The sequence below is a fragment of the Anneissia japonica genome, unplaced genomic scaffold, assembly GCF_011630105.1.
Source record: "Anneissia japonica isolate Jap-2015-1 unplaced genomic scaffold, ASM1163010v1 scaffold5330_len1712360_cov203, whole genome shotgun sequence".
Classification (NCBI taxonomy): Eukaryota; Metazoa; Echinodermata; class Crinoidea; order Comatulida; family Comatulidae; genus Anneissia; species Anneissia japonica.
Window position 1 is genome coordinate 1061682 of NW_022711894.1, and position 22049 is coordinate 1083730.

Genomic DNA, 22049 nt, shown 5'->3' on the forward strand with positions numbered 1-22049 from the left:
GAGACAGATATATATATATATATATATATATGGTAAAATGATGAAAAAAAATAATAACATAGGCAGTTGATGTTTTTTCAGGATATATAAAAATTTATTTAATAACAAATATTTCGGGAGCGCCTGCTCTCTTCTTCAGCATAATGCCTACCGAATCAATTAACATCAGATTGAACAATTGAGGTCAAATGGCAAACAACAGATAAACAAAACGATCGCCACAATAGTGCACAGAATGTGGTCTCTTTGACATAATAATTTGGACAGGATTATCTCTTAGCTAACTTGTCCTGTTCTTGTCCCGTATAAAACTTTTATGGTTGTTAATTCCAGATCTAATGGAGCATCTGTTTCCCCTACATAATTACCATTATTACATTTATCACAGTAAATAAAGTAAACAACATTATAAGATGTACAATCTAATGGAGGAGTGCATATTTGATATATATGTATGTATGTATGTATATGTGAGGTCTCACTACAAAATGAGTCTCATCGTTAGAAAATCAAAATGAGTTACCGTACCGTATTACATTTTGGTAGATCACATTATAAGGCTTAATTTGGTCTTTGAATGGCTTCCCTAGGATAAATAGATCCAGAGATGTTAGCATTTAAAGTTTAGGTGTATGAGAACCAGGCTTTGAGAAAATCGGCCTTAAAGATAAACTAACCTGTACAAATAATAGGACTAGAATTACAGAATATGTGAAGAGAACACTGTTTTAGTAAGAAAATTCACTTAAAAAAGTACACAATCATAAAATATAAGTATCAAGTTATTCAAAAACATTAAAATTAAAATTTTGTAAAAATGTTGCCTTTGACCTATTTTGGTGAATATCTCAATATGATTTCACCAACGATGCGTCTCATTTCGAGAACCAGGCTTTGAGAAAATCGGCCTTAAAGATGAACTAACCTGTACAAATAATAGGACTAGAATTACAGAATATGTGAAGAGAACACTGTTTTAGTAAGAAAATTCACTTAAAAAAGTACACAATCATAAAATATAAGTATCAAGTTATTCAAAAACATTAAAATTAAAATTTTGTAAAAATGTTGCCTTTGACCTATTTTGGTGAATATCTCAATATGATTTCACCAACAATGCGTCTCATTTCGTGGTGAGACCTCACATATGTTTTACATACTGATAAATAATTTTGATGTCATCACAGTAGAATGCATGTATACAGTGTAATTCAGTGTATTTGTCTAGTTATTTCCTTTTGAATGAAATTTTTTCCCTCAAGAAATGGAATCTGTTTACCATCATCTGAGACTGTATGGTGCTACAAGGGTCAATGAAGTGGAAGGCAGTATACTTTTGAAGAATATTCTTCAAGATTGTGTCAGCTGTAGCAAACTCACCATTACACCAGTACCATCCAATTGTGATGACCTTCGTGAGAAATTTCTTTCCCGTGTGCACTACAAACAGCTGAAGACTGCAGAACAGTATCGCGACCTTTGTGCCTCGTTTGCAGCTGAAGCAAATCGAGAACATGCTGAAGAAAATGGCCGATGGTTTTACCTGGCTGTGCCTGCTTTTGCATATGCTGGTATTGCAGAAAACATAGGAAATTGTAAGTGTAGAAACCCCATTTAAGCTGTGGTGGATCCAGAGGATAAAAATCCCATGACCCATTACCAACATATATTACAAAACATGGACCATCCCCCTTGTTCCCCTCTGTCTTTTTTATTAGAACCCTATTTGCTTTGATAGATAATTTACTGAGAATGCATTTCAGTTTGTAGGCCTACAGTAAGCAATACCTGGCTGCGTGTTGTCCTTGAAAAGCCCTTTGGACATGACCTGGAGTCTGCTGTTGACCTCTCCGACCAACTTTCCAAACATTTGCAAGAAGATGAAATGTACAGAATTGATCACTATCTTGGCAAAACAGGTAAACATACGATGATAACTGGGCTTTAACTATAGTATTTCACACTGGGTTCAAATACAATTTCTTGTTATAATTTCATTTGAATAAGTTTAATAATGAGACATAATTTCAATATATACAAATGCAACACATAAGCATACAATTGTCTCTGATGATTTCAAAAATTATATTAATTGCAACCACAGTAAAAGGAACGAACTTAAACAGTAAAACTATACATAACAATAGGTACTCTACAACTATAATCAGAAAGTAATGTTTTAAAGTTAACTGTATTGCAATATTATTTTTTCCTTGTACAAGGTGTATCCTCCATTATGCCTTTCCGAGAAATTAACCAACAAGCGTATGAACGGATTTGGAATAAACACCATGTGGAAAAAGTGGAAATAGTTATGAAAGAAACCCTTGATGTGAAAGGTAAACCACCACTGTATAGTTAATTGCATGTTGGGAAAAGAGGTTTATCAAAGATTTGATACTGTAGTTATGTGCAATAAGTTTTTGATAACTTCTCATTTTTATTTGTATCTTTGTTGTTTTTATATATTTTTGTCTTAACGATGTCTTTTACCAGCCTGTAAATGGTGATTAATTTTTGGTATTTTTTTTTTAAATGAATGAATAAATGAATCTAATTACAGCATGAACTTCAATTCTAGAAGGTTGATTTTCAACAGTGGATTCTCCAACATAGATTAGAATCCACATGAAATTTAGCTCAATAATTTCCACGGAACATTAAAATAGATTGTTTCATTTGTTTCAGGTCGTTTCAGTTTCTATAATAAATACGGAGTAGTACGAGATGTAATGCAGAACCACTTGACAGAAATATTGGCTCTAGTTGCCATGGAAATACCAGAAAATATCACCTCAGCAGAAGAACATTGTTTGAAAAAATTGAATTTGATGAACAGAATCCAGCCAATCAGTAAACACCATGCTGTGATTGGTCAGTATGAAGGCTATCAAGTGGAGTTGCGAGAGGAAATGGGAATGGCCGATAATTTCACAAGTCTGGTACCCACATTTGCAGGTGTATCAATGTTTATCAATAGTCCCAGGTGGTCAGGTGTTCCCTTTGTGCTAGTGTCTGGGAAGAAAATGGACAGGAAGTCTGGTTATGTTCGAATTGTTTTTAAGCAAGACACTTTCTGTGTCAATGATGATGGATTTGAAAACTTGTGTAGGAAAAAACAAATGATCATTTACACAGGAGGTACAGGAGGAACCAAACCAATGCTTCTGGTGAGTAGAACTCTTCCACAACCAAATATACCAGCAGGTTGGAAGACATCCGATTCATTCAAAGAGATCAAATATTTTGGATCTGATCTTAAAGACTTTTACCATTATTCTCCACCTTTTGAGGCAGATGCGTACACATCTCTTTTACGGTCGTGCTTCTTTGGAGAGAAGCAAAACTTCATAGGATCTGCTGATCTGATGCAGTCATGGAAAATATGGACGCCTCTTCTCAAAGGTCTTGAAGATACAATTCCTAGAGGATATTCAGGTGGCATAAATAATGGTGAAATCTTAGATTTTGTTTCACAAACTTATGGTTGCCAATTTGTGAATGTAGAAGAACCATTTTTTGATGGCAGACATGAACAGAATGTTGCCTTTAAAAAATCAACATTTAGGAATGAGTTTTTAAAGTCTGGGTTAAAGAGCCATGTCATTCATGCACTTGCATTGGATATATACAATTCCTCAGTCTACAGCATCAATGAAAGAGGGTCCTTTCACATAGCACTTTCGGGGGGAAAGAGCCCAGTTCCATTGTTCCATGAGCTCTCCATGGTAGAGAGCTTTCCATGGGAAGAGACGCACATTTGGTTGGTTGATGAAAGATGCGTGTCTTTTGATGACAATGACTCCAACTTTAAACTAATCGTACAGAACTTAGTAGATAACGTTGATGTGCCGTACATGAATGTACATCCGATGCCAATACAAAGTGTATGGCAGAATTGTGACCAGATACAAAGTAATTACTATGACAATGAAATCAGACAGAAGAACAATGGAAGACTAGATTATATTGTTGTAGGTGTAGGAAGTGATGGCCACACTGCTTCGCTGTTCCCACACAGCTCTGCTTTGGAAGAAGACAGCAAGTTTGTTACAGCGACGGCGACACCAGATGGTTCCAAACGGTTGTCGCTCACTTACCCATCTTTGAATGCTGCACGTACCGTTTCAGTCCTTGTAACTGGATCTGATAAAGTAGATATATTACATAAAATAAAAGGTGGGAAGGTTGATAAAACAAACTTACCTATAACGGGTGTGTCACCTGTATCAGGTGATATCAGGTGGTACATAGATGATGAAGCTCTCATTGGTTGACAAACATGTGAGAGGCATTTTCCATCCCTGCATAGGAGTCTTGAAATAGAGAGGGTGAAGGGGGCCTCGATGATTAAGTGAGGGCTAGCTTACAAAATACGCTGATTTTTAACTTTGAGTGCGATTTTTTGCTTTGGCCATTTTCAGTGGTGGACGCAAGTTTTTTTAGGGGATGTGTGCGCGAGTGTTTTTTTTTAGCTACCACGTACAGAGGTGGTGCTGGCTAGATAGTACCATAAATGCTTGAATAAGTGTTGGGGCACTTATATAATTTTTGGAGGCTTTGGTGCAACGCAGATAAAACAAATATTGGCGTGGCGCTTTCCATGGCATTTCCATATCTCATTCTTAGGCCTATACATAGGAAAAAAAATAAAAGGCATAGGCAATTATTATATTCCAACAATATTGAGTAGTTGGATATGAAGTCTTTCCTCCATGGATCGGCAGGCCTGAAGGATGCACTTTCGTATATAAATTATTACAACTTGTCAAATTTGTTAAATTTATTTAATTGAAGGCTAGTTGGGCTAAGCCTAGTTTGTCTGATCTGCCACCTATGCCCAGGTAGGTAGCCAGAACCCATTAGTATTTTGTTACGTTTCTTCAGAGAGTGGGGTTCGTTTCCCTTCTGGAGTCCAGAGGCAGAGCCGCAGTGGGCGTCCAGGAGGGCCCTGGCGCTCTGATGATCTCAGCATTTTTAAGCTGTTTTAAAACAATTTCGGGGAGTGTTTGTTGACAATACCGGGTACGGTACATGAACAAAAACATTTTTAATAAAGCCACGTACAATTTGAGTTTCAATGTAGCCCTACATTATGTTTAATTTGAGCATCCAAATTATGTAAACAAAAAATGAATAGGCATTCTGATCAATTTTAGTAACGCATCAGTGAATTAAGTATTGACGTAAATAATGTCTAATGACCATTTTTAATAAAACCAATTCCTTCTAATTTTAAATACATTTTCTCAAGAATTCCTGATAATTTGTTATCACGCATAGACCTGTGCAAAATTTATGATCACGCATTGGTTCTGCAAAATTTGTGACCGTCCTGCATGATGCAAGACGGTTAGTAACTATGTTATTTTTACTGTTTACTTATGAAAAAAATAAATGTTTATTTGAATTAAATATTTTGCAATGTATTTATAATAAAAGATAAAATTTTATCAATTTTCAGTATTCTGTATACAGTACTTTTAGTTATGCGAGATGGTCTGAGTTTGCACCAATTGACAGAGTTGGATAACTCCCTTTCAACAATTGTCATATTACTGTATGTCATTTATAGGTATTAATGATTACTAAATCAGTGATAGACAGCAGTTATTTATGTGAAATTATAATTCACAATGGTAAGATTCCCTTGCACACTTTCATAACTGCACATACTGTAGTTTCAATACTATACTCAACATACAAAACTTGTACAGTATAATCAGATACACTTGAATAATTCTTTTATTGGTATGAAATATTTCAATATAGAAGATGCAATTTGAAACAAAATAAGATTTTTTTTTAAAATAAATACCAATAATATAATATTGATAATCAAATGTAAGCCCAATTTTAAAACGTACTTATAAATATATATTGTAAACCTTCACATGGGGAGTTAATACAGTGCTGTAAATGTTACATGCTAATTGAAGCAGCATAGTACCTAAGTGTGGTTATTTCTAAGCAGAAAATGCTAAAAAAAAAGTGGTTGCTGCAGCACAGTAGCAAAGGGTTAGTAAATTTAATTGTAAAGTATAATATGTAAAAAATGTAAAAACAAATCCACAATACCTGTTAATGTATAGTCAAGACTACTTTGATATTCTACTTGCATTACAGACCTACAAGACCACCTGAGTTCCAGTGTGAGGGTATAGCATATAAACTAGGATCTGTCCCTGAATATTTGGACCAACAAATTCAGCTTTAACCCAATAATAACAGTTCATGAGACATCCTCATTTATAACAATTACACATTAGTCTTCAAAGGTCATTCTAGAGACACCCTTATTTTTCATGAACCTTCTGTACATTTTATATTTGCTATTATTTGCTAATTTCTTCCTTTCTTCTTCCATGAGTTCTTCTTTAAGTTCCTGTAGAAATATTAAAAAACGACATTAACTAGACAAGAATAAATGTACACCATTAATCAATAATAAGCTATTGTGCCAGTCAAGCATAGATGATTGTTGCCAATTGTAAACATCATTTCATTTATGTTATTCATTCATTACATCTAGTTCTAAATGTTATTGCAGGTTGTGAAGACCCAACTCAATAGCCATAGTTCTTCCCACTACAATACAAATTAGCTAAAGTTGTTAATTTAAATATGTGTACTGATGAACTTCAGTCATTCATTCAATCAAGTAACACACAGTGGGGTTGTTGAGGCACTATTGATGATGGCCTCACAAATCTCCGCCTACTAGTCATTGTCATGCACCACGAAAACTCCTAATTTGATGCAAATTGTACTTTATAATAAAATTTAGTTGGGAACCACCGGCTGTATTGTGGGTTACTGTTGTTTGGTTGCTAGGCCCATTGGGCAGATTAAACTGCATGTCAGCAACGCATAGAATATTTGACAATTACCTTAAAATTTTGAAATACCCAAGCCTCTCTGTCTATATAAACTTGCTTCTGCTCATCAGTTAGAGCCTAAAATTAAACAAATATAAACTGTTTTAGAAAGCAAGATTGTCAATATAAAGATTGTGTATCTCCAGTTACTATTATTGAGAAAATAATTTACTAGATATGAATAGGAACATCGAACAGTTCTGATTTTATGTTGAATTTATTTTTTAATATATTTGTAATAATAATAATAATAGATGGATTTATGTAGCACAAATAAACCTTGTGACTTCTGGGACTGTCAGTTTAATAAGCAAAATATTACTAAGAAACATACATCAAATTGTCCTTGTGACACCCTCAAGTGTTTCCTTATAAGGTATTGCTTCTCATCATCACCATACTCTTCCCTCTTGATGTTAAACTTCCAGATCCATCTTAGATACCACACAATGTAATTAAATATATAATATGGAAATATAAATATCTGTATCCACAGTACATCTGTAATAAGAGGCTTGCAGTACACACCACTGTGGAGGCAATGGAAGAGTGAAATTAAAGATAGCAAGGTAACAACAATCAATCAGTGAGGTACATGAGGTGTCATTCAAAATTCATTCATATAATGATACTGATCAACACAACCTTGATTGTGTTGGTAAAGTGTGCTAAACTATATTGTAATACAGTATTCACCAACTCACAATTTTACCTTTACAGACATTTGTTGATATCTGCAGGCTTATATCGTTTTGGAAAGAAAATACCAATGATTATTAGCTGCTTAGTAGGAAAAATTATACAATTTCATTGTTTTTTTTTAATTTCTATTTAAAATATAAGCATTTGTTTCTGAAGTATTTTGTGCTATATACTGTATCTATTTTGTTTGTAAATTTGTAATTGACTGTTTTGGCTCACCGTATATCTGCATTTTCTTCCACAATTTTTCTTAGAATTTCATTTTCTTCTTCCTTTATTTCATCCTGAAATAATAGTAATAAATAAATGTTGAATGGCCGAGCAGTTAAGCTTTACCCATTAATTATCATGTGACCAATACTGCTTCCTGATTGCAGATGTCTATTCCTTGGCCCTTGTGCTCAGAAAATAAAATATATAAATAAAATAAGAATAATAGTTATATTTTTGTTTATTTTGTTTATTTATTTATGTATAAAACTCAAAAACATGCATAAATCCTACCTTTGACCTTTTATCTTTCTTCTTTTGCTTGGATATAAGGCCTTGTGATGTGGCCATTTCCATAGCTTTCAATCTGTACTTAGGAACCATCATAATGGAGTTGATAGCTTCATTGTAGCGTGCCCACCATACATAGTACTAAATGAGAAAATAAAAATTTAAAAGATGAAAATGATATAAATACTTATAATACTGTAATTAATAAAGATTTTCTGCATTATGAAAAATGTAAATTTGTCATATTTTGCATGGAGGCCAACCTGAATAAGAGATATGACGCTTATAGTAACAGCAACAACAATTTTGGGGTCAACCTTTGGAACAACCTTCCTTCTATAGTACCGGTAATAATTTCTGTACAACTCATCTGAAATAAAAAAAAAAAAACATTACTGTATTTAATATAATATTTAAAACTGTAGTCTCCAATCAATTGTTCGACTTTTCCAAACTATGTCAAGTTTAATCCATCAATCAATTTAAGTGAGAGCTATTCCAATTCCTATCTCCCTTAATTCTATGCACCATCATTGGCAACAGGAGTGTAGTTGGATGGAATTGAATAATGATGGTCACTATTGCATTAGTGGGAAGGAGATGGGTAGTGAATAGGTTATATCAGCAGACACAGGGGAGGCTATGGATATGACAACTTTATGGAGAGTTGAAATTTTGTTTTATGGTAGAGACCACAGAAAAGAAGTGATCCAGTTTATTGATAACTTGTTCTTAAGAGTTGAACATCATGCAGTTATCCTGTCCTCATTTGACGACAACTGCTAGGTTCTGAGAAAGTACATACAGTATATGCTAGAATCTCCATATTTTCCGGTTGTAACATGTTGCGCAGGCTTTGGTCCGAAAACTAAAACATAACTTGTCACCAACAAAAGAAAGGTAAACCTAAGGAAGTGATGAAAGCAGATATTTGAAAAAAGAAAAGGAAGTTTACCTGGATTATCCAGCATGTAATCATAATCCTGCCTGGAGTCATCTTCCTTCAGGATTTCATATGCATTGCTTATGGAAATGAATTTCTTTTCTCCATCCTTTCCCTGAAATTTACAAATCAATTGAATTGTTATTATTAATATTGTCAAATTTCCTTAAAGTAGGAAGGCCTGAATTCTTAGTTCTTAAATGAAAAAGACTAACCTTGTATTTGTCAGGATGGTAGAGCCTGGCTAGACGTCGGTAACTCTTACTGATTTCGCCCTAGAGACAAAGAAATCAATAAAAAATAACATCATCAAATAGACGTTGATAACTAAGAAAATATAGAAAAAATAGTTAGATTATCATCTCCTGCCTGTGTCAAAAAAATTTGGGAAATATTGATGTGGGAATTTTTAAAAAAATGTTTTGCCTCATCATTTATTTCAACAGCTTATAAAAACAATGCAATTTTGTGACTGGAAATACATTTTCTTTAAAAAACAATAATATTAAACCAGTTTTAATACAATATTTACAATATTCTTGCAAAATAAAAACAGTCCCTGTATCATCAATAATTTAAAAAAAAAGCAATATTCTATTTTTTTAAAAACTACCCTCCCTCATCACTTAAAAAAAAAAAAAGAGTGATATTATCTAATAATTTTTTCTATGTGACCTAAAGGACTTGACTGGTCACTGAAATTTGCATTAAACATCAATATTTAGAGGACCACTGCAATTCTCACCTTTGTTGCATCCCTTGAGACATTCAATACTGAAAGAAAAATATATAAATTTTAAGAAATCTAATGCACTGCAGTACATACAGTGTAATTTTCATGCAAAAATAGAATAACAGACGGCTTCCCAAAAGCTGCAAATGGATGTGTGTTGTGTTTGGTGTATCGAATCAGGAAAAGTACTGTAGGCCTAGTTTAATAAAAATAGTAAAACATGTTGGGTCCAGAAGCAAGCCCTGTGTGTAAGATATAGTGGAGATGTGATTTTATCTATTTCGATAATACTCCAGTAACATGCACTTCACAGTGTCTGCATACTATACTACTATTATTTATACATTATCTAGGCTAGGTCTAGGGCCTATGTAGCAGGCTTAAAAAACTGCCATTTGTGATACGAAAAATTGAAATTGTTTCTATAAATAACTCATCATATTCATAAATACCACGTCCACCACAATCTCTACAAAAATGGGATATATTATACGATTTTGGATTCCGATATATCACCAGTCACAGGCAAATATACACGAAAAAACAAACATAAATAGTGGTGTTCAAGCAAAATTATATTCTTGGTTGTTCATCTGTGGCTCTCAAGAGACCACCCGTGTTATGAACAGGTGCGACAGAGAGGGGGCCCATACAGATCTGACACGTACGTAGGCTATTATTAGGGTTAAGGTAAGCTAGTCCTGGTGGAAGGCCCGGTAGGTAGGCTCAGTCAACCATCAATGATCATAGTTTCTCGTGCTCTAGCAATGACTTGCTTACCGTCGTAACAATTTTCTTTACCACAGTATAAGCCTTCGATAAGTGCTTCACAACCTCTTATAGAGCATAGTGCTAAAAGTACCACAATCGGGCCCATTTTGTATTATATTATTGAGGTACCTTTTTCATTCAGGCTACGGATGCATCCATGCTGTTGTTGACATCGGCAATTTTGTCAGTACAGAGGGCGACAAACTTATTTATTTTATTTGGTCACACTACTTATTTATTTTATTTTGTCACGCTACACCTTGTGTCGGTGGCATTACAGAAGTGGTGCCTCATACAAAATACAAATACACAAAGAGAAAAAAGTGGGGAAAAAATCTTAACTGACAAATTAAAACAATAATATTCTGAAAAAAAGAGTCAGATAAATCAAGTAGCATAAAAAGCAAATTAAGCACCAAAACTCCAATAGAAACAACAGTTAAAACAAAATTCAAAACAAAATTAGTGGGAAATAGGCCTATTAGGCCCTATGAAAATATTACACATTTACAGTACTGCATTCTAACTTTTCATATAACATAATATCATAAAGCAAACTAATGATTCCCCAAATTTTCCCTTTCATCCCTGCATTCCAAGTTGATTTTAGTAGGCCATCATTCATACACTTTCGGAAGCTTTTCGGAGGTCAAGGAAGGCTAGACGGTCTTTTACCTTCATTTGACCAACAAAATGAATTTTTAGTGTGAAAATTATGGTCTTCACAACGGTAATTAGGTCTAAAAAAAAACTCCCTGGTTCCGAAAGCAAGTTTTCTTTTTCAACAAAAGTGGAAATATGGCAATTATTCTGTTAAAAACGTTAAAAACGCTGGCGCCACCCCTGATTTTTTCCAATTGAACATGTTGCTAAATAAGTAAACAAGACATTCCTTGTAAAGCAACACCACCATTCTTTTAGGATTAATTAGTTGCTTCAGCAACAATTTCAAGGACAACGTTGAGAGTATTTTTTTGTTATCGCCATTATCATTATCAATATTTATTGAAATGGAGTGCATCTCATCAACTGCCATTTTAGTTAGAAAAGTAAAACAATTATAAAGATAAACTTTATGGAGCAAGAGATATGTCATTGGTATCGATCATGTACATTCAGTGCTATCTGTTGTCAAGGTCGAAACAGAAAATCCCATCAAGTGGTGAAGAGGACGGCTGTCATAACCAAAAGAAAGATGAGGAGAAATAACGGGAGCCACTGTCTTAATTTTTCTCTTGAGTTAATTGTTATATATATATTGTACATTTTATTTCATCTGGAAAATACTACTCTATGAGTCTCATATTCGAGAGTTTTAAATTAAACAGATGGGTGTTTGGACCCTCTGGTAGTTAGTTAGGGTACCCTACGGCGAGACATATTATAAATATAATATAATTTATTTCCATCCGTTCAACTAACAAATCCGAAACCTAGGAGGAAGCCTGTATACAGATTCCGGTAACTAACTTACACCATTATACCTTTGCAAATTAACTACAACATATAACGGACATAAACGCATACCCGCCTCAATAATAAAGGTTTTTCGAGAAGCCAAGCGCTTAGGCAATTAACCGGCGTCTTCAGCACAAGAAGCAATACCCAAGCCTGGCAACATTCCATGTAAGGCAAGAGCTGGTGAAGTGGATTCACCTTGTCGGCAGTTTGTAACAAATGATGCCTGCGAATTGAGTGTCGACGAAATGTCCTTTCGCCTATTTAGAGGTGCAATAATCCTCTCTTAACTCAGTCCCAACCACTATAGAAGGGCCTGAGGTGGGTGGACCCTCCATCCGTGAAAGTCCCTACCTGGACCCCCTCTATTTCGAACTCCTGTTACCACCTTTATTCCTTTTGTTTCCTCCATTTGCTTGCTTTCTTTTTGTATATTCACAACATTCAAATTCGTAAGTATCTCTGCTTAAAAAATTGTTCATGCATTTATTTCTTCTCCCTGTGTATTGGTTTACCCAAGTTCCTCATCCATTACAGAAACTCTGCTGCCTAAATTTTTTTCTTAATTCCCGTTAACAACACATTAAACGCATCCTTTATGATTTACATTGGCTTCCTGTTGAAGCAATTAAACAAGCACCATATTTTTTTATAGTTTTCTGTGCCCTATGTTCCTATGAAAAGGAAAAGAAACAATGGTTTGACAAAATCAAGGAATGGACAAGAATGAGCTATACTTGCACAAAACTGGATGGCTTGGAAGCAAAAAATATGATGTGAACGTATGGTATTCAATCGTCAAATTGAAGGCTGCAAAAGCAAACAAAGCGAACACGCAATCATGAGAAATAGAAAATTACAAAAAAAAATTAAGTTATAAAAGTTTTTATTAACCTTCTGCCATGAATTACATCATGATAAAAATATTTTTCCCAAGAATTAGATACAATAGAATTTATCAGTCTAAATTACTAAATTGTTTACATTGCCACATCGCTTATTACATGATGAGATCTCAAGCGAAGGCTAAAGAACCCTTTAATTACTTTGTAACTGCAAAAACTCTTTACTAATTTATATGTATTTTATCCTCCCTAGATGCTTTTTGTAGAATTATTTTGCTAAGTAAATACATTTTCTTTTAATTTCTTTTTCTTCCATCCTCTGAAGATCATTAACATGAAGTCTGCTTAAAAAAAGTCTCATCTGGGCTTTGGGTGTACTAATGAGTGGAGGGGGGGGGGTCTGTTAGATTATCATCAGGCAATAATGATCATATAGTACACAATGTATCAGTCAATAACAATCTTATAATGTACACTATACAAGTCAATAATGGTCATGTAGTGCAAACTGTATCAGTCATACATATGATCATATAGTACACATTGATTAGCTCCTTCTAGTCCTTCTCAGTTCACTGTTTGTTTATTAACTTGTGTAATTGCCCGAATGATGGGATATAGAAATCAGGAACTAGTGTTTGCATGGATTCTGAGGAGCTTTGTTGATTCCTTTCAACATCTTCTAAGCTGGAAATACCAGTTAAAACCATCAGAGTCTTCAAGTTGCAGTTTTTGCCAAGAAGAATATCCGTGTCCAGTCTGTCGCCAACCATTACAGTTCGTTCAGGGTCAACTGTCGGGAATCTGCAAAAAAATGTTTTTAAATACTTTGGTTAATAGTTAATACGAATGCTGTTGGAAGATAGTAGGACATGGTGTCACCAAGGGGCTGTTTGACCCAGTGGCATTACGTACTGTATTGCATCAACAAAACAGTTAAACTTAAGTCGTCAAATAGATAAAACAATTGACATTTTCATTTTGTATGAATCTTGTCAAATGTATTTTAATATATTTACGAAGGCTCCTGAACATTAGCTGGGCCTCAGGGCTTAGTTTAAGTGTAACCCTTATCTACGATAAAAATACAGGTAAATTTTAAAAATTGCATAATAAGCATTTTTTTTACAATTATTTATATATGTTTATATATTTCATGTATAAACATGAAACCTTACTTTTCTTTCACACACTCAAACATTAGTTTGTTTGGTTTCCCCACAACTGTTGGTTGTCGAGCAGCAGCTTTTGTTACAGCTTCTACCAGACAACCAGTACCTAGTACGAGAAAATGAGAGGAATACAAGAGGGTGAAAAGAATTTCAGACTAGAATACTTGAATATAAAATGAAAATGGAAGATACAAACTCCATTTTGTCTAAATAAACCACCATGGCATATTGAAAGGGATGCAAATGATAAACAGTTTGATTTTGATGACAAATAATGATTGATTGATGACAATAAAAATAAAACGATGATCAATTTAAGAACAAATTATCTTGGTAGCCACATCAAGCAGCAATATGTAGAGACGTACCTGGAATAACTCTACCCTTATTTGGCATTGGTAATCTACCATCTAGGTTTGTAGCTATGTAAGGAAAGCTAGGATTACTCAGATAACTTGCAGCCCGACAGACTTTCCGAAACGTAATCAAAGGGTCAAACCCAACTAACACACCTCGAACCTAAAGGAGGAGAATATGCAGAAATTTAAGACAAATTATTTATGTAAGCTTTTATTTCTTGGTACAATATAATTTATTCCAAAGTTAAATTTTCCCCATTGTACTATTACAGTTAAACTTGTCTGAGTCGACTTTTCCTAAGTCAACTTGTTTCTAAGTCGATCTTATTTTACATGCCAAATTGTTGTGTTTTTCATTAATTAACGATCTGTAATTCAAATTTTATCTAAGTCAAACAGTTTTCCAATGCCATTTTGGATTCGACTTAGGCCAAGTTCTACTGTATTATTAGCATATTCTATGCAGAGCAGGAAATATGGCAAGCCTACTATAGTACAGAGTATGTGGTGCCAGTTACATTGAAAAAAATTTAGAGATGTAATTTGTTTTTGCATTTTTTGATTACTAGCACCTACTTAGAGCCACACAAATTAAGCTTTCTAAGGACCTGGGTTGTCTTGAGATTGACTTACCTCAGAATCAAGTTCAATGTTAGACCAGTCATGAACATCTTCCCCTTCCACCACATGATCACACTGGAAATAAAAACACTCAAGTAGGTGTGTTGTTTCACATATAGTAATCCAGTAAATAAGTCATGGCTTGTGTTTAAAATTATGACATTTAACTTGTGAAATAAATGATATTATATATACACTTTTTGTAATGTACAGTAAATAATGTTTCAGTTATTCTAACTCTTATTTACTGTAGTGTTCATGGATGGAATGTATCCAAATATACCTCTACAAGTTGTTACGCTCAACTTACCCCAGGACCAATGAATGGGATTTCCTGCAATGCAAACTCTTCAGCGAGCCCAGATCCTCCTATTAGGTAAACTTTGCCCTCAAACTTTAATTTGTGTTTAAAATACAGAGCAGCAACATATGCAGTACCAAATATCTCCTCCTGTATGGGGGAAAATAAATTTTCAGGTTTTTTTTTTTTTTTTCAAAATTAGTAATCCAATTCAAAATATGATGACCATGATGAAGAACATGTGTTAAAATTCTCTGGTGAGAAACCTTAGACTAAGGTCAAAGGGCATGGTACAAGTTCCTGTATTATTATTATTATAATAAACTAAAGATCGAATATCCCAGTTCCCGAAACAAACTTAATTCTTCCTTCAAATGTGAATTTTATATGTGTTTTTTTTATAGAATTCATTGACGCATAGATGAGTTGTTTATTTAATGCAGGGAAAAATGTTTGATTTTCTCCTTTGTAAAAGGGTCCAAAGTGCACAGAAACTGAATAAGAACTAAGTAAATTTAGTTTAAGGTCAAAATACAATTGATTCAATGATGAATTCATCTTGTTGTAAACAAAACAATAATAATACAACATCACTGAATTGTGCTTGGCATAATGCATAGAGTACAGATTATGTTTCCCTTTCTCTGCCCTCTAGTAAGGTAAAGGTTGTCGAACCTGTACAGGTGCGGAATGCCCATCCCTCTTTCTAAGCATTGGGGTTAGAATGTGCAATGCTTTTCGGTAGGGGATTGCCACTCCTCCTCACCGCGAATCTGTCTACCTTCCCAGAATATGGCAGTACACATACTCCTGGGGAGAGAGACAAACACAGACAAAGTGCCTTGCCCAAGGACACAAGCAATCCGCACAGTGAGGGTTTTCGAACCCCCGACCACTAGGTTGAGAGTCCGAAACTCAACACTTCCCTCCGGTAATATTATTGGACAGAAAGTTTTAGTCAATTCTGAAAAAGTTGTATGAAGTTCTTGTTGATAGTTGGATATTATCTTGCCAAGTCAATAAAAAAAATGATTTGATAAAAAATCATTAAAGATCTACTGACCTCTGACACAGAAAATCCTAACCTTTGGAACTTTTCAACATACTGTCTTCGAGATTTTGTGCTGTTGTTTGTGACAAATATTGGCTGCTTTCCCTACAAAATATAATCGTTTTTAAATCGGACAGCATTAAAATTTAATACTGAAATTTGTTAATTCATCCAACTGTAATAAATGACAGTTACAGATGTGTGTACACTTATACTGTAGACTTACTCTCAGTATAAGTTTCCAAAAGTGACTTTACATTTAATTAATAAACATTAAAAAAAACAAAAAAACAATCGAATTGTAACCTCCTTTAGCCTACAACATGTTGTGCATTAACACTTTAAAGTGAAGAGAACCCCATAACGGACCTTTTAAAACCCAGTATTTTTCAGGCCTCGCACATGTTCATTGTGGTAAATTTTGCATCTATTTAATCTTTGTTTTTAGCTTTAAAACTAAACTCAATGACTGATGATTTATGGAATAATCAGAATAAATAATAAACAAGTGTTCATGGGTCTGAATACTGTGTATTGAGTAAAATCCACAATGTAGGTTTAAGAAACAGGAGAGCTTTGAGACAAATAATTAAATTAATATGGCTAAATTAAAAGTAGTATTTTAATGGTGTGTAAAACAGCTTTCAATACATTGTGGCAAACATATTATTTGTGCATCATAAAAGGAAATTGCCACAACGTGTTGGGCTGTAGCAAACTGTATTTGGTGGTAAATGTTTAAATTTATGAAAGCTATATCAGTAAGATGTCACAAAATTACCCTTTCTCTTAGAGTCTGAATTGTTTCAATTGCACCCTCAATTGGGTTATTTGCATTCCAAAGTACACCTGCATACAAATAAGAGTGTAAAGAATATTAAAATATACACTATTCATTAATGTTGTCTACAAGATACAAGTCAAATAATATTTAAAAAATAAATGCTATTTTGAACATTTAAGAACTTATTCCCACATACCATGCGAATAACATCTTAATTTGCACAGTAGGCCTACAGTGCAAATAATTTCTAATGTATGGTACCATCCATGCAAATAGTCTCTTCCAAATAATTATTTGTTCGTAGATTTGTAGATGATACTGTTGCAGTAAAATGCAAATTAAATAACACTATAATAACCTAACAGATGTGGGGTGGTTTAGTGCGGAGTTGTAAAATTTTTGTAGACACATTATTGGGTATTACATTGCAAAAAGATTTACTATATAGCACAAAATGTATATTAAAAAGTGTCAAAATTTGAGTGCATTTGGTTTAAATGTTTTTCTCTATAGGCCTATCCTAGGCCTCCTAGTAAATATCAGAATCTTGAACACTAAATAAGTAGGCCTAGGCCCGCCTCATCATAATTCCTCCATCCATTTGTATTTTCATTTAGTTCCGTTTATTGATTTGACCTTTAAAATAAATATAAAAAAAATATGTTTATTTTTCAAACTAAAATTCAGATGTGTTACGTTTAACCCGGTTTTAGTTGTAGTATTGTAGTATCTTACACATAGCATACATAGCCCCTATGCCTTGATCTAGGCCACACAGAAATAGGCTTATTCATATTGTTATTATATTACTGTATTATAAATAAGCTAGCAAAATCAAATCGAACTCAACATCATACATACATACCATCACAGTCAATGAGGACAGAGTCGATTGAGTCCAGAAATTGTTCAATGTTTGCACTGGTTAACTGTTTGCACTTCGCTGCCCCGTTTGCAGCCATTTCATCTGTTCAGTGTTATATAAAAACTGTAGTATTTAATGTTGTAAATACGGCACATAAAATGATTGCAACCATACCCCAAACTCTAGTAGAATTACAAACAAATAAACAGTCTTCGCTGCTTGCAACTAGCTCTTTTCTTCAGTTTTGAAGCTCCCTCACAAGTGCCAAGGGGCGCGACTGACCGTGTAGACTTTTTACGCCAGACGTGAAGTACTTTCGACCAGCAAGTATGGAACGCCGAGAGTGCCTTCAGTGAGCATTACAATGAAGCAGAGTCCAAATTCAATGCTTTAGTGATCAAATTCATTCAGTAATGACCAAATGCAATGCAGCAGTGACCAAATTCATTCAGCAGTGACCAAATTCAATGCAGCAGTGACCAAATTTGTTCAGCAATGACCAAATTTAATTCATTCAGCAGTGACTAAATTCATTCAGCAGTGACCAACTTCATTCAGCAGTGACCAAATGCTTCAGTAGTGACCAAATTCATGCTGCAATGACCAAATTAATGCTGCAATGACCAAATTAATGCTGCAGTGACCAAATTTATTCAGCAGTGACCAAATTCATTCACATCATCATCAACATCACCACCACCATCATCATCAACATCATCACCAACAACAGCATCATATTCATCTTCATTATCAACATCACTATCATCATCAATACTGTCATCATAGTCATCATCAACATCACCACCATCAGTACTACCACCTCCAATACCCGGATCATCAAAAGAAATTTCATATTACTTTACTATTAACCTTTTTTTGCGGGGGTGGGGTGGTTTGTAACTAGGTTCATTGCTCCATTTTTAAGAATGATCTGTACTAACCTTATCAATTTGTGGTTGCCATCGATGTGCCACACATGATTAGGAACTTCTACCGAGTAAACCCATCTATGTAAACGTCTTCTTCTTGCAATTTTCCCTTCTCCGTCGACTCGACAAACCGAATTTTTGTGAATCCTGTCTTGGTACAGGTATACCCCTTTCTTTAAAAAATCCCTTTAACATAACCTCATCAGAATTAGGGTGAGCAGCCAAAATTCAATGAATATTGTTGTCGACGGTATTCGTCAATGACGCATTATGACTGAGCAGACAATCCAAGCTTATCGAGTCTTCTAAAAACTGTACGGCTAACGTTCAAAATGTTTGCAATGTAGTTCACACTGAATCCATGTTCAATTAAACTTTTTAGGACATCATCGTCATCAACATCATCTTCAGTGTCACCGTCAATTATATCATCACCATCAGCAACATCATCATCGTAATCATCAACATCACCATCAACATCATCACCATCAACAACATCATCAACACCACCACCATCATCAACAACAACAACATCACTATCATCATCATTACCGTCATCATAATAATAATAACCATCATTACTACCACTACCATTTTCAGTTAAGAAAATGCACATTTCTTTTAATTCTCGCTGCTTTACTTGATCGAAAATTCCAAGACTATGGAAATGTGTATTGCAATGCTCACTAAAGGCACTTCCGGCGTTCCATAACCAAGTGTTGGAAGTTGTTGCTTTTGATGAGGTATTTAAGTTATACCAAACAGGTCGGTCACTCATGGTTGACCCTACTATATTAAATACATGTTTTACCAATCACAGATATGTTATTGATTAAGTTTACATCCTGTCTCTTATACACATCTAGATGTGTATAAGAGACAGGATCTAGGCCACACAGAGTTTATTCAGTTTTCAGTGTAAATGTGTCTTCTGTAAAATTGTACCCTTCAGGCTTCATTTAGCTTGTCAAATGTAATTTCAATTGTTAAATCGGCGGTCTCTGCACTAGATTGCCATTCAATCATGTTGTTTCTATGCTAATTATGCCAGAAATATCAAATACAGTATGCTACTACTGTTTTGGTTTGTTTGTAATATGGTACTATTTTTTTTCCTTTATATCGCAGTTGTAACAATCAACGACTATGCAAACACATCCAGCCCTCACCCACCTGATATAAGAAACACAAAGAAGCTGAATTGCTGTATCACAAATAAAGGTAAGATTCAGTGTTTTGGATGTTCAATCTCTCCTGATATGGATTGATGTAACAAAGGGGAGCTGCAAAGGGGGGGGGGGGCACACTCTGGTGTTTTTAGCATTCTATGGTGTATTTTAATGCCTTTTTTACACATTAAAAAACATACTTAATTTTAACTAAGATATCACTAATAAACATACCGTATTACAATAAATACCACAGACTTTGGCTTGGAAAAGGGCCTTGGTTATTTGTAAAAAAAATATTTGAATTTGCTGGGGGAATCCTGAGGCTGTGGGACCCCTGGCTTTAGCCAGTGAGAGCTCATAGCTGTTATGCCACTGCTGATATGATCGGGAGTCACCTCAATTTTCATGCGATCTCTGGATCTCTGTAATAATATTTAATGTTAATAAATAATTGGTACTTTACAGTTCAGAAGATGGATATAGTTGATAATAATCAACAAATATTGGAAGATAATTTAAAGTGGTATGAAAAGGATGATTTCGAATTTGAAATGGTTGAGGATGCTATTGAAGAAATTGAAACCAATGAAAACAATGATATAGATTTTGAAGCAGACACAATTGTAAAGCTGAAACGTCAGGGTTTGCATACACACCAAGAAGGGAGTAACAAAGGGGTTGTATTTCCTGCGGTCATCTGGTTCCTGTTGTCCAAGTACATTGCGCCAGAAGATGTTTGGAGGTTTGCTTGTTTGTGTTATGATGCTTGTGCAGTTACAAATACTGTGGCATTTTGGAGGTCTCTGTACTTCAGGTAATTAAAATTTTAGTTTTAATATATAAAATGTATCAACTGCACAACTGAAATATTCCCACAAAAAGTGTACTACAGTATAGTCTTGAATTTTTTTTCCAGGTATAAGGATGAGAAGATCAAGCTTCCACGATTTCTATCTTCAGAGCTCATTGAGGGAATATATGGCGTTAGGTACTTAACAATCTGTGCATTATACATCATGTATGAGCCATTTCGAAGAAGAACAGTTATCCATACTCCTATTGGTGAAGGAAGCACAAGTCCTTACACATTGATAAACCAGATATGCAAATACACCTGGTCAGAATACAAACCAGGTGGCGAGTGTACCTGTTACCTGTTGTTTGAAGATATTCCTAAAACAAAAACTTTGTTGCAATTTGATAATGATATTTATGCTAATAACTTTAAGAATCAAACAATTTTAAGAGTATATTGTCGCAGTTTTCAAAACCTTCCTCAAGCGGAAATCATGGGACTGCAGCTTTCAAACGTTTTCTTCAACGTTAGCAGCGACATGAGAAACCATAAATTGAGGCTTATTTTTCAGGGTGAGAGGAAAAGGGGATACCATCGTGCAAATGGTAGCCAAGTGCCAGCTGTGCTTGATCCAGTAATTTGGGTTCATATCCTTCATTGGTGGCACCCACAGTTTCTGAATTGTAAGCGAGCAAATTGATGTAGGCCTAGAATTGTAATAAATTTCAGTTTTGATTCCTATTAAGAAATATAGCAACCATTGCAATCAAAATGGTGTATGTGTGTGTGTGCATACATGGATGTATGTTAAGCTGACATCATCACAGGCAAACATGAATTTCCAAACACTTGTATATTATTGATTTTTGATACATGTAGCACTCTGGCCCTGTAGTAGCTTCAAAACAATTTTGGGAAACATGAAATCAGTATACATTCAAGCCTTGAAGTTTTCACACCCAGTTTAAAGCTAATTACATTCCTTATTTTTTTTAACCCATACTTAAAACCCACTCTTACTATTTAAATGTCCAACCCCACAGCTTTCTACAGCTACCGATGTTTGTAGTTTCTAAATTCCAGCAATATAAAAACTTGTACGTATTTACAGTACACTATTTTTAAATAATTTCTGTTCAAAATATAAAAAAATACAAGTAACAAAGCA

At 34.5% G+C, this 22049-nt stretch overlaps 4 protein-coding genes across 5 annotated transcripts in view; 2 read left to right on the forward strand and 2 right to left on the reverse strand.

The window, feature by feature from the left end:
• The window catches only part of LOC117107646 (GDH/6PGL endoplasmic bifunctional protein-like), a 6845-nt gene extending 1044 nt beyond the window's left edge, over nucleotides 1–5801 (forward strand). For both annotated transcript variants that reach the window (XM_033249358.1, XM_033249357.1), the window contains exons 3-6: nucleotides 1263–1595; nucleotides 1764–1919; nucleotides 2223–2339; nucleotides 2689–5801. In XM_033249358.1, coding sequence (XP_033105249.1) covers nucleotides 1263–1595; nucleotides 1764–1919; nucleotides 2223–2339; nucleotides 2689–4277 — 2195 coding nt within the window. In that variant the 3' untranslated portion in view covers nucleotides 4278–5801. The remainder of the gene's footprint in view (nucleotides 1–1262; nucleotides 1596–1763; nucleotides 1920–2222; nucleotides 2340–2688) is intronic.
• Nucleotides 5728–10704, reverse strand: LOC117107647 (dnaJ homolog subfamily C member 25-like). Its single transcript, XM_033249359.1, has 10 exons — nucleotides 10538–10704; nucleotides 9770–9798; nucleotides 9240–9299; nucleotides 9037–9139; nucleotides 8345–8451; nucleotides 8085–8222; nucleotides 7800–7864; nucleotides 7213–7408; nucleotides 6891–6956; nucleotides 5728–6385 (listed from the first exon to the last, which is right to left on the reverse strand). The coding sequence occupies exons 1-10, from the start codon at nucleotides 10632–10634 to the stop codon at nucleotides 6266–6268; spliced, it is 981 nt and encodes a 326-aa protein (XP_033105250.1). The 5' UTR covers nucleotides 10635–10704; the 3' UTR covers nucleotides 5728–6265.
• A 2151-nt stretch (nucleotides 10705–12855) lies between these two features.
• LOC117107674 (glycerol-3-phosphate phosphatase-like) lies at nucleotides 12856–18255 on the reverse strand. Its single transcript, XM_033249399.1, has 8 exons — nucleotides 17985–18255; nucleotides 17117–17184; nucleotides 16348–16440; nucleotides 15294–15434; nucleotides 14996–15058; nucleotides 14372–14522; nucleotides 14010–14109; nucleotides 12856–13635 (listed from the first exon to the last, which is right to left on the reverse strand). The coding sequence occupies exons 1-8, from the start codon at nucleotides 18079–18081 to the stop codon at nucleotides 13404–13406; spliced, it is 945 nt and encodes a 314-aa protein (XP_033105290.1). The 5' UTR covers nucleotides 18082–18255; the 3' UTR covers nucleotides 12856–13403.
• A 1755-nt stretch (nucleotides 18256–20010) lies between these two features.
• Nucleotides 20011–22046, forward strand: LOC117107630 (transmembrane protein 183B-like). Its single transcript, XM_033249337.1, has 3 exons — nucleotides 20011–20134; nucleotides 20551–20899; nucleotides 21002–22046. The coding sequence occupies exons 1-3, from the start codon at nucleotides 20011–20013 to the stop codon at nucleotides 21579–21581; spliced, it is 1053 nt and encodes a 350-aa protein (XP_033105228.1). The 3' UTR covers nucleotides 21582–22046.
• Nucleotides 22047–22049: the final 3 nt, after the last annotated feature.

Excerpts from the sequence above, each read along its gene's own strand:
- LOC117107647 (XM_033249359.1), bottom strand. The coding sequence starts at position 10,634 with ATGGGCCCGATTGTGGTACTTTTAGCACTATGCTCTATAAGAGGTTGT. Across the intron at positions 7,865-8,084 it reads AGAAAGATAAAAGGTCAAAG|GATGAAATAAAGGAAGAAGA; the intron begins GTAGGATTTATG and ends CTATTATTTCAG. Across the intron at positions 7,409-7,799 it reads GAAGAAAATGCAGATATACG|TGGTGTGTACTGCAAGCCTC; the intron begins GTGAGCCAAAAC and ends TTGCCTCCACAG.
- LOC117107674 (XM_033249399.1), bottom strand. The coding sequence starts at position 18,081 with ATGGCTGCAAACGGGGCAGCGAAGTGCAAACAGTTAACCAGTGCAAAC. Across the intron at positions 16,441-17,116 it reads TTCAGACTCTAAGAGAAAGG|GGAAAGCAGCCAATATTTGT; the intron begins GTAATTTTGTGA and ends TATATTTTGTAG. Across the intron at positions 14,523-14,995 it reads ACATTGAACTTGATTCTGAG|GTTCGAGGTGTGTTAGTTGG; the intron begins GTAAGTCAATCT and ends CTCCTCCTTTAG.
- LOC117107630 (XM_033249337.1), top strand. The coding sequence starts at position 20,011 with ATGGTACTATTTTTTTTCCTTTATATCGCAGTTGTAACAATCAACGAC. Across the intron at positions 20,135-20,550 it reads TTGCTGTATCACAAATAAAG|TTCAGAAGATGGATATAGTT; the intron begins GTAAGATTCAGT and ends GGTACTTTACAG. Across the intron at positions 20,900-21,001 it reads TGGAGGTCTCTGTACTTCAG|GTATAAGGATGAGAAGATCA; the intron begins GTAATTAAAATT and ends TTTTTTTTCCAG.